At 48.4% G+C, this 10,267-nt stretch overlaps 2 protein-coding genes across 5 annotated transcripts in view; both read left to right on the plus strand.

The window, feature by feature from the left end:
- The first annotated feature begins 2,015 nt into the window (after positions 1-2,015).
- On the plus strand, positions 2,016-8,494 carry cxxc1a (CXXC finger protein 1a). 4 transcript variants are annotated; one of them, XM_007542228.2, is made up of 14 exons: positions 2,016-2,218; positions 2,509-2,642; positions 3,790-3,890; positions 3,961-4,094; positions 4,163-4,318; positions 4,474-4,656; positions 4,723-4,827; positions 4,897-5,114; positions 5,181-5,388; positions 5,489-5,599; positions 5,753-5,802; positions 5,899-5,995; positions 6,901-7,053; positions 7,223-8,494. In XM_007542228.2, exons 1-14 carry the CDS (start codon positions 2,216-2,218, stop codon positions 7,367-7,369), a joined length of 1,800 nt encoding a protein of 599 aa, XP_007542290.1. In that variant the 5' UTR covers positions 2,016-2,215; the 3' UTR covers positions 7,370-8,494. The 4 variants fall into 4 exon arrangements, with proteins under 4 accessions (XP_007542290.1, XP_016521635.1, XP_016521636.1 ...); XM_016666149.1 differs by having other exon boundaries at positions 6,901-7,344; XM_016666150.1 differs by lacking the exon at positions 2,016-2,218 and adding an exon at positions 2,238-2,395 and having other exon boundaries at positions 6,901-7,344.
- hdac6 (histone deacetylase 6) overlaps positions 7,890-10,267 on the plus strand; it is a 15,379-nt gene continuing 13,001 nt past the window's right edge. The window contains exons 1-4 of the mRNA XM_016666143.1: positions 7,890-7,898; positions 9,147-9,200; positions 9,736-9,823; positions 10,019-10,053. Coding sequence (XP_016521629.1) covers positions 7,890-7,898; positions 9,147-9,200; positions 9,736-9,823; positions 10,019-10,053 — 186 coding nt within the window. The remainder of the gene's footprint in view (positions 7,899-9,146; positions 9,201-9,735; positions 9,824-10,018; positions 10,054-10,267) is intronic.

Raw genomic sequence — 10,267 nt, forward strand, 5'->3', positions numbered from 1 at the left:
TAATAATAATAATAATAATAATGATTAATCAACATCATTTATTTCACGGCTTTCATTCAGAACGTGAAACTGTGATAGAAATTAAACTCAGCAATTTATTTTCAGATTCTGGGTCAGAGCATTGAACGTGACACACAATAAACCAACAGAAAACATTCAGGATGTCAACACAGAGAATGAAAGGTCAAAGGTCAGCTTCTCATTAAATTAAAACATCACACCAATAAAAGGGATTTTATTTTCCAGTCACATTTGCTCCTATGACTCCTGATTGGACAGACGTCCAGCTGTCTGGAGGTCAAGGTTCAGGAAGGAGAGTGCAATAGCCGAGGAGGCGGAAAGTCAGGTGGAAGAAAGAAGTGTGGTAGAGAAGAGTGAAGCAGGAACAGAAGCAGCCATGAGGGCTTCAGACTGGAATATTTTTATTCTTGATAATCTGGAACCCAAAACCTGCTGATGGTTCTGCTGAGTTCTGAATCGTCTGAGCGTCACTCAGAGCTGTCAGGATGCCTCCAGCTCTTCTTCTGTTGCTTCAGATGTTTCTCTGTTGGATAGGGTTAGACCCAGAGTTCTGCTTCAGAGGTTCCCCTGAGCCTCGGCTGCCCCCTGCTGGACACACTCAGAACTGCAGCTGGTTGGGCGGTTAAACGTCCGAGTCACGATAATCAGCAACAACCTTAAACATCCAGACGACGTCAAACAGTAGACCTAACGTCGTCGTGATGAGCATGCATGTAGCCACAGTGGAGAGGAAGAACTCCCCTCTAACAGGAGGAAACCTCCAGCAGAACCAGAACCGGGCTCAGTACTGGAGCAGACACAGCAAAAGGTCAGGAGAAGTTTCTGTGGTCATGGAATGGAGCCAACAGGCAGAACGGTTCGGTGATGGCAGCATCATGCCAGCCCATGCCCTCCTCCAGGAAGCAAGCAGCCAATCAGAAGGCCAGACAAGGTGGATCTGCTGGAGAGAAAATAACTGAAAGCAAAAAGCTAAATAATGTAGAAGAAAAAGAAAATGAGAAAAAGTGATTAATTTATCCTCCAGGAGCTACAGACATAACTGTAACCATGGTAACAGTAATGTCTCCTGGTCCTCCATCAAACAGTTGTTTGACCTACCTTATACCTTTGATGAGTCTGGCGGATCCTCAGATTGATTATTGATCCACTTAATTAATATTTCTTAATATTCATTTCTCCTCGGATATTTCAGGGACGCCAGCAGCCAAATGTGTCAGTGACTTCATCAGGTACAAAACCAACAACTTCGAATAAGGTTTCTGAAACATAACTTACCGAATAACAAACGCAGCGATTTCAAACATGGCGCTCCCGCGGCCTGGTCGCCACTCAGGCGGATCAGCAGGAGCTGCAACTCACCGGCAGGTTGAGCTCAGAAAAGGTCGTTTTTGATCCCAGGATGGATGAATATCAGCGCGTCTTATTTCAAACACTCATTTAGAAACGGGAACATAATTCCATCCAGCATGGCGCATGCGCCTCACGCTCATAAAAAACAAACATGGCGCCATTCGGCAGATTTGACAGTTTTTAGTTCAAACACTACAAAAATAAAAAATAAAAAAACCCGCCCAACTGCAAAATCAGTCCAAATCTCAACCTCTAATAAAACTCATGGTAATAGCATTAAATGTTTTATCCATAAAACATTTTAGAATAATTTATGGAAACAGTAACATTTTATATTTATATTTTCTAATATAATAGGACTGAAGAAATGTTTAAGTTTTGAAAATGTTATTTTTTTCTAAGAAAAGGCCAGTGTATCTATCAGTTTTAGAATAATTTATGAAAACAGTGAAAATGTATTTATATATAAAACTAGACCTTCTGTCCACAGCAGCACTGCATCCTGGGAAATTTGTATCTGAACCAGAACCGGAAACAGAACCAGAGCTCCAGGTGTCCGAAAGGGGCGGGGCCTAATGCAGACACCTGGAGGATTATTATTATTATTATTATTATTATTATTATTATTCTGCTGTTCTTGCGTCCCTCCGCAGTGCGGAGCTCAGGCCGCCAGGGGGCGCCTCGGCCGCCCTTCTTTGTGTCCGGCTCTGCTCCCTGCAGAGGAAGAGGAGGATGAAGATGCGGTGAAAACAAAGAGAAACCTGCAGGTTCGGCTCTGGTTCGGAACCGGAGGATCGGAACACATTGTGGCTGGAGCGGAGCAGCTGGACCGCCGAACCTTCTCATGGTAAGTCCGTGGAATGACCCGGACATCTCCAGCCGAACCGAACCAAGCTGCAGTCAGAGAAATGAACCGAGCCTGGCGGGAGCAGTGTGGCCCCACATTTCGGGTCGGTTCTGGTTTCGAGGCAGATCTGGACCTGACGGGGAGCCAGGAGAACCAGACAGAATCAGAACCCGATAGGTGAATGTTGAGGGCTGGATATATGTTTACGGCTTTAGAACCTTCAGAGCCATATGGTTCCGGTTCTGGTGACCTCCCTCGGGCTTTTATTTTGAAGTTTTTGTTTGTTTCAGTCTGAAGAGGCAGCAGGAGCCGAACCGGGTCCGGAAGAGGAGGAGAGGGGAGGAGGAGGAGAGGTTGCCATGGAAACGCCCGGCGCTCCGGTTTACTGTGTGTGTCGGAAACCAGATATCAACTGCTTCATGATGTAAGAACCTGAACCGATCAGTTGCAGGTCCAACTGGACCCGATCCGAACCGTGAGAAAGTATTCAACCCCCTGCAGGTTCCTGATCCAATTAAACAGGACAGGTTCCCTGTGGGACACCATGGTTACCGGTTCAGTCATCCGGACCAGTACTGGAGGAGTCTGTAGAACTCCATTGTCCCAGAACCGGAGGATCAGAACCTTTCTCGAGGGAGGAACTCAGAAACTTCTAGATTAATCACAAGAAGAATCTTTATTCTAATGCAAAAAAATTACAGTAATAAGAAATGTTCTCCAACCGAATTCTTTACATGGACCACAACCTCTACTGGGCCCAGACCGGCCTTGAATGCCTCTGATCCAGAACACACCTACACGGAGAGGAGGAAGCAGCAACATGGAGTCTGGACCCACGAGAGGTTCTGATCCACATAAACTGGTTCTGTTCAGTCTGCTTCAATCCGACTCCAGTCCGCTTGTTTAGCAAATCTGGTCCATTTGGTGAGGTGTGAACGCTGATCGACCTCTGACCTCTGGTCCTCCAAACCGTGGTCTGGCGCCGGTTGAAGTGAACTCTGGTTCGCTTTGAATGTGAACCATGGTAACAGTAATGTCTTCTGGTCCCCCATCAAACAGTTGACCTACCCTACCTTTGATGGGTCGGGCGGATTCTCAGCTTGATTATAGATCCACTTTTGGAGCGGAGTCCGCTCCAAAAGCAGGAAGTGGACTACAGCACAGGACATTCTGGGTAAATACAATCAAAGCTAACGTGCTAGCCTAGTGCAGGAAGGAGAAATAGCTCCTGGTCTTTAGCCAAAGACTAAAGAGAAATCCTCCAACCGCTAAAATCTGACACAGGGAACTGGGATCGCTGATGTAGTTCAGAAACACTTTCCCTCTCTGGATTTCCCTTAAAATTTCTCATCTTCATCACTGAGTGTCTACAGGTGGTGAATACTTTCTCATGGTTCTGAGTGTCTTCTACTGGTACTGCTGACATTGTTCTGGTTCTGATGGATCACCGAATAAAACTGGTCTGAACACAAATGTTTATCTATGTTGTGCACAAACCAATAAGTTTATTTGGTTCTGGTTGTCCCTTGTGTGTGTGTGTGTGTGTGTGTGTGTGTGTGTGTGCACCTCAGAGGCTGCGACGGCTGCACGGAGTGGTTGCATGGTCGGTGCGTCGGCGTGTCAGAGAAAGCAGCCAAAGCCATTCGAGTTTGGTTCTGCCCATCCTGCAGAGGTCAGTGTGGTCCAGCGCTGCCCCCTGCTGGCAGGAGCAACACTTACAGCTGAGCGCTGTGTCTTTGCAGACAGAGACTCGTCTCTGGAGATCAAATACCGTCAGAAAAAGATCAAGGAGGCGGAGCCTGAGAGGGACGACAGACCGGATGGCGAGCGAAGCTCCGCCCTCCAGGCCAGGATAGACCGGCGGCGGGGTTCTCAGGTAGATGGTCCGCTGCTCTCTGGCTCCCCCTGGTGTTGTAGCCTGACCATCGCTGCTGTTGTCTGCAGATCAAGCGCTCGGCCCGGATGTGCGGCGAATGTGACGCCTGCCTGAGGACGGAGGACTGCGCTCAGTGTGACTTCTGCAAAGACATGAAGAAATTTGGTGGTCCAAACAAGATCCGGCAGAAATGCCGCCTCCGGCAGTGCGAGGTCCGAGCTCGGGTACGTGGTTGGCATGGAAACCAAAGCTATGCCTCCCAGATCTTCATGTTGTCCACCTTAGTTCATCAGCCAATCACAGCATGATGTGTCAGTGGTGGGCGGAGCTGCATCCTCCCGTTCAACATGACACTGTGATGAACTTTGTCTTTGAGCAGAAGATGCTTCGAGTTCGAGACGAGGAGATGAGTTGGAGTGGCAGCAGGGGGCGGGGCCTGTCCACAAAGGGGGCGGGGCATCTTTCAGAAGACGATGAAGAAGAGGACGAGGATGAGGAAGGTTTCAGTGAGAGCGAGCTGGAGCTGTACCAGCAGTACAAAGCGGCTGGATTCAGAGACCTGGTGAGTGACCAATCAGACATCAGGGATTCACCTACTGACCAATTACTGACCAACTTTCTGTTGAAGGTGTGGCACAGCGAGGAGGAAGATGATGCTCAGTCAGACTCTCTGAGGAAGAAGGCAGTGAAGGTGAAACACGTGAAGAGACGAGACAAGAAACCGGAGAAAAAGGTGTAGCCATTTGATCACATGATTCATTATGTAATCAGTGATGTCACTAACACGCCTGTGCTCCTGCAGAAGTCCGTTTCTGTTCCCAAAGAAGAGGCGAAACCTCGGCGCCACAAGGTGAAGCAACGCCACAGGGAGCGCATGCGGCACAGCGAGCGTGCAGGAGAGGGCGGGGCTAAAGAGGCATGCGGGGCTTTGAGGCAGTGTCTGGGTCCGGGCTGCGTTGAACCGGCAAGAAGTGGCTCCAAGTACTGCTCAGAGGACTGCGGCATGAAACTGGCAGCCAAGTGAGTGAGAGCTGAGCACGAGTGCCGATAGCCTGATATGCAGCTAACTCTGTCTGTGATCGGCAGCCGGATCTATGAGATCCTCCCCCAGAGGATCCAGCAGTGGCAGCAGAGTCCCTGCGTCGCCGAGGAGATGGGGCGGAGACAGCTGGAGCGAATCAGGAAGGAGCAGCAGGCCGCCAGGCTCCGCCTCACGCTGATGGAGAAACGTTTCCATGAACTGGAAACCATCATTGCCAATGCCAAGCAGCAGCAGGTCCAACAAGACGAGGAGGTGAGATACGCCGAGAGATACAACAGTGTCCTCCCGGCCTGGCCTTGACCCGTCCATATCTGTCTTCCTCCGCCCCTGTCTCGTCTCTGTCTGTCTACAGGTTGCTGAGGGAGACGGGGATGACACAGACCTCCAGATCTTCTGTGTGTCCTGCAGTCACCCCGTCAACCCCAAGGTGGCGCTGCGACACATGGAGAGGTGCTATGCTAAGGTGAGACTCCAGAGGTAGACATGTGCCTGTCTGAGGTTTTACACATGGTCCAGAAGTATTCATATCTTCAGGACATGTCCAGGGAGTAGAACAGCTCCTCCAGGACGTCAGCGGTCGTCCTCCTGTCTCACTGTGTCTCTGTATGTCCAACAGTACGAGAGCCAGACCTCGTTTGGCTCCATGTATCCGACTCGCATCGAAGGGTAAGACCACTGTACTTCCTCCAGTCTCATTACATTACCGTTGCTTCAAGTCCATCTCTCACATGTCCCTGTGTCTCTGCTGTCCCCGTGTCTCAGGGCCACCCGGCTATTCTGTGATGTCTACAACCCTCAGAGCAAGACATACTGCAAGCGGCTGCAGGTTCTGTGTCCAGAACATTCCAGAGATCCCAAGGTACGTCTTCTCTGATGAAAACCTGTTGATCTGATCAGATGGATGGATGGATGGATGGATGGATGGATGGGTTGTTAAGGATTTGACACAAGTCTGGTGATGATGATTTTCTTTCAACTGGAACTTGATGGGGTGACTGTCGTCGCCCTCCTCCACCGACATCCGGGCGTGTGAAACTTTAGCCCTTGTGTTCCGCATGAAGATGCGCAACACGAGGGCTTGCAATGCAACACAAGAAAGTGGAACCTTGGTTGCCGTCACATGACACTATGACCAGCCATCGAGGGTTACTGGCCAATGAGAGGAGCGTTGGCTCTTCATTCTGTAACCAGTTTCAGCATGGAGGGACACATCATCTCAGCTGGGTGTCCAACGCTGTCTTTTGTAGAGTCAACAGCAAAATTCCTGTCAATTCTTTCTGACCCTTCATCCTTGAAGTCACAAACTGCTTTGAATGTTTAAAAGTTCCATCCAATTTCATAAACACTCAAATTTCTAGGAGACAAGCAATCAGAGAACGTGATTCGCAACACAACCAGCATTGACAACTGTACCCTGTCTCTCTTCTTCATTGCCCGTGTTTCAATTCAATTTTTCTGTACTGCTTTTCTTGGAGAGCATGACCGAGAGCACCTGAGAACGCGCAATGCAAAAGCGTGATCTGAAAGCTTTTGCCTGTGTGTTGAGCCCATTACTCTGCCCTGCTTTTCTTTGAGAGTGCGCTGAGTGAACGTGATATGAGAGACTTCAATCTGCCACGCCTCGACAGGGATGAGTTTCACATGTCTCTTGTTCGTTGAGCCCATTACTGTCCTGCTTTTCTTTCTGAGCAGGAAACAGATCAGAACCAGAAGTGGAATCCTACCACAGTCGAGTCCTTGTTCAGATGGTTTCTGATGTTTCAGGTCCCGGCAGATGAGGTGTGTGGATGTCCTCTGGTCAAAGACGTCTTCGAGCCCACTGGAGAGTTCTGTCGGGTCTCTAAGAGGAAGTGCAACAAGCACTACTGCTGGGAGAAGCTGCGGCGGGCAGAGGTCGACCTGGAGCGAGTCCGAGTGGTAACGAAGTCCGAACGCACTGGAAAAGATCTGGAATCACTTCCACCTGGGGATGTTCAATTAAAAGCAGTAGTTCTGCTGAGATCAGTAGGGGGTCTGATCTCACAGGCTGAACTCCTCTCAACACTTATCATCCCGCTGTCCTCTCTGTCCTATGTCTGTCCACCAGTGGTACAAGCTGGACGAACTGTTTGAGCAGGAGAGGAACCTGAGGACGGCGATGACCAACCGGGCTGGGCTGCTGGCGCTGATGCTGCACCAGACCATTCAGCATGACCCAATCACCACCGACCTGCGCTCTGCCAAGGACAGGTAGACGGCAGGACCGATTCTGGACCGATGGACATCTGGACCGTTGGCCTGTGTCCTGAAGCAGTTTTAGTCGTTCTAGGAAGGCTGTCAGCAGCCGGGCTTCACTTTAAGAACCAAACAAACAGAACTGACCCGGATACAGGATCAATCCAGAAGTGGCAGGCAGACGGTTCTGGATTAACTCACCGATCCAGAGGTTCTTGTCTGGGAAAGTGGTTCTAGCTGGTTCTGGAGACTCATTGGTTCTGGAGATACGAACCATCCCAGCCCACAAACTGCAGCTTGCACAGAACCGGTTCTGGTGCTGACAGAAAGATTTTTACTACATTTTCACAGAAAGTTTAATTTCTTGGATCAAGCTGATGTGACACTGAATGTTCCGGGTCGGTATTGACCTGCAGCAACCCATTAGAACCGGTCTGCAGCAGAATTTTCCCTCTGTGGGACAATAAAAATTGTTTCCATTCCTTTCTGTTCATCACCGTCCAGCAGGGGATGATTAGCGCTATTGAGTTGCAGTCTGAATGGATCAGGTCAGAATCCAGAACCTGCAGGCGCTCCTTGTTTATCCCCATCTCAGCTGGTCTGTAACCATGACAACAGCCACTTAGTGAATAAAACGTCATAAACTCGAAAACATCCAGTTGTACCTACTTATATGGCCAGTTTGCGTAGCTGTTGGTTCTGTGGTTCTGGGTCAGTTGGTTCTGTTGGTGCTGAAACTTCTTGGTGCTGCTGCCTAAACCTTAGGGGACCACATTACCCATAATCCTCAGACCCATCGATGACAGGTTGGTGCTCTTGCCATGGTAACACATACCTGCAAACACTATGAACTGATAAAGACATGAACCCATCAGAACCGATCCGGGTTTTTACTCTGACAACAGCAAGACTGACACCTGATTGGCTGACACCTTCAAAGGAAAGAAGCCAGCAGCCAATCAGAGAGCTCCATTTTTTTTACTTCTAATTTTCACTTTTAGAGTATTTGTGATTATAAAGTTTTCTGTGACGTTTGTCCGTTCGTCGTGGTCCATCTTCTCCTGCTGCTTCCTCTCGCCTCACAGGAAGTGATGCGTGACCAGATTCGGTGTTTTTATTGGCTCAAATAAACCTGATCATGTTTGATTGCTGCTGTAGTTTGCCTCAATTCCACGATCCTTTCTGCTGCCCTGCCTGTATTCCCAGATTTTAAAAAATTATGTAAATACGTATTTTCACTTAAAACACGCAATAACGTATTTTATTGCACCAATATGCTACAATTTAATGTATTTTTACGTAAATAAAAGACCAAAGCGTCATATTTTTTCATAAACTGTTGACTGATTCGGAGATAAGATCGTTCATTATCACTTCAGGAAAACATATTTGTTAGAATGTTCTGGATATGATCCAGAACACAATAAACATTATATATCGTAAATTCATATTTTGTGGCAAAGAAAATCTTAATGAAACAGTTTAATCTACTGGAGAAAATGGACAAATTAATCTTAGGAAGGCTTCTGGTTTTATTTCATTAGTATTCAGTCTGAAACACGTCTGACTCTGTAAGTTCGGCTGGAACCGTGCCGGAGCAAATGGCGGTTGAGTTGACGCATCGTTCAACTCAAAGGCGTCTGTGGGTGTTTATATTTACGCCTTGCTATGTGACGTCATCTCAAAGCGCCAGTCGATGTTGCATTCAGTTCGCGCTCAAACAAACAGAACCGTACGGAACCAGCAGAACCAGGAGGGGAGTTCGGCTCGGGTTCGTCGTTCTTTGATGCCCTCAGGAACCGGAAACCCGCCGGAAGTCTGAGTTTGACTCTCAGAAGAAGATAAAGCAGGTAAACAGACTAGTTCCGGTTCTGGTTCATGATTTATGGGTTGAAAACAGGTTCGGATAGTGTTGGATCAGCAGGGTCCACATGAAGTTGAAAGAGTTCTGTTAGCACTATGAATATGAAATATGTTTCGACAGGTTCTGAACCAAACCGGAGTCAGAATGCACAGAATGTTTCGGCATCGGAACACTCTGAATCTAAAATAATTTTCATATCTGAGATGGTTTTGCGCAATGAACCAGAACCATCAAACTGAGTAAATATCTAACGGTTCTGGTTCCGGACCTCAGTGACAGAATAATCCGGTTACTGTTTCATCTGGAGGCGGGTCGGGTTCGAAAACCTTTTCTGCCTCTGAGCAGAGATGAGCTGGTTCTGGTTCTGTCCAGCTTGGTGGTTCGTGTACTGCTAAGCTTCTGACTCTGACACGAAGATGATCCATTCAGGCTGAAATCTGTTTTCTAGAAGCAGAACCTGGTCCAGAACCAGAATCCGGTGTCCCTTCAGTTCTAAAATGTCTGGTTTTGTTCCGCTGCAGGTGGACCGGGTCAGGCATGGCGTCCGGATCGGATCCTCCGGGATCCGGAGTGAAATCAGTCAGGAGATCTCCACGCCTGTCACCTCAGGTCACACACACAGAGACACACACACACAAAGAGACATACACACACACACACTCAAAGTTTCTAAACCATGTTTCTGGTTCTGACCGAGTTTGTCCCAGAGTCTCTTCGGAAACACTGGAGGATTTTAGACTGTGTGTGTTTAAAGTTTGACCCACTGAGTCCGATCACAGAACCTTTGTTAATCATTCACCTCAGCTGAAGAGCTGCAGGTGGAGCTTCCTGCTGCTCAGGTAAGTTAGCTGCAGTTCGGGTGAGCTAGCTGAGTTAGCTGCAGTTCGGGTGAGCTAGCTGCAGTTCGGGTGAGCTAGCTGAGTTAGCTGCAGTTCGGGTGAGCTAGCTGCAGTTCGGGTGAGCTAGCTGAGTTAGCTGCAGTTCGGGTGAGCTAGCTGCAGTTCGGGTGAGCTAGCTGAGCTAGCTGCAGTTCGGGTGAGCTAGCTGCAGTTC

The sequence above is a fragment of the Poecilia formosa genome, unplaced genomic scaffold (genome assembly GCF_000485575.1).
Source record: "Poecilia formosa unplaced genomic scaffold, Poecilia_formosa-5.1.2 Scaffold667, whole genome shotgun sequence".
Taxonomy (NCBI): domain Eukaryota; kingdom Metazoa; phylum Chordata; class Actinopteri; order Cyprinodontiformes; family Poeciliidae; genus Poecilia; species Poecilia formosa.

Bases quoted from the DNA above. Each gene is read 5' to 3' on its own strand.
- cxxc1a (XM_016666149.1), top strand. The intron at 3,891-3,960 runs GTCAGTGTGGTC...GTGTCTTTGCAG, and splicing joins GTTCTGCCCATCCTGCAGAG to ACAGAGACTCGTCTCTGGAG. The intron at 5,996-6,900 runs GTACGTCTTCTC...CTGATGTTTCAG, and splicing joins AACATTCCAGAGATCCCAAG to GTCCCGGCAGATGAGGTGTG.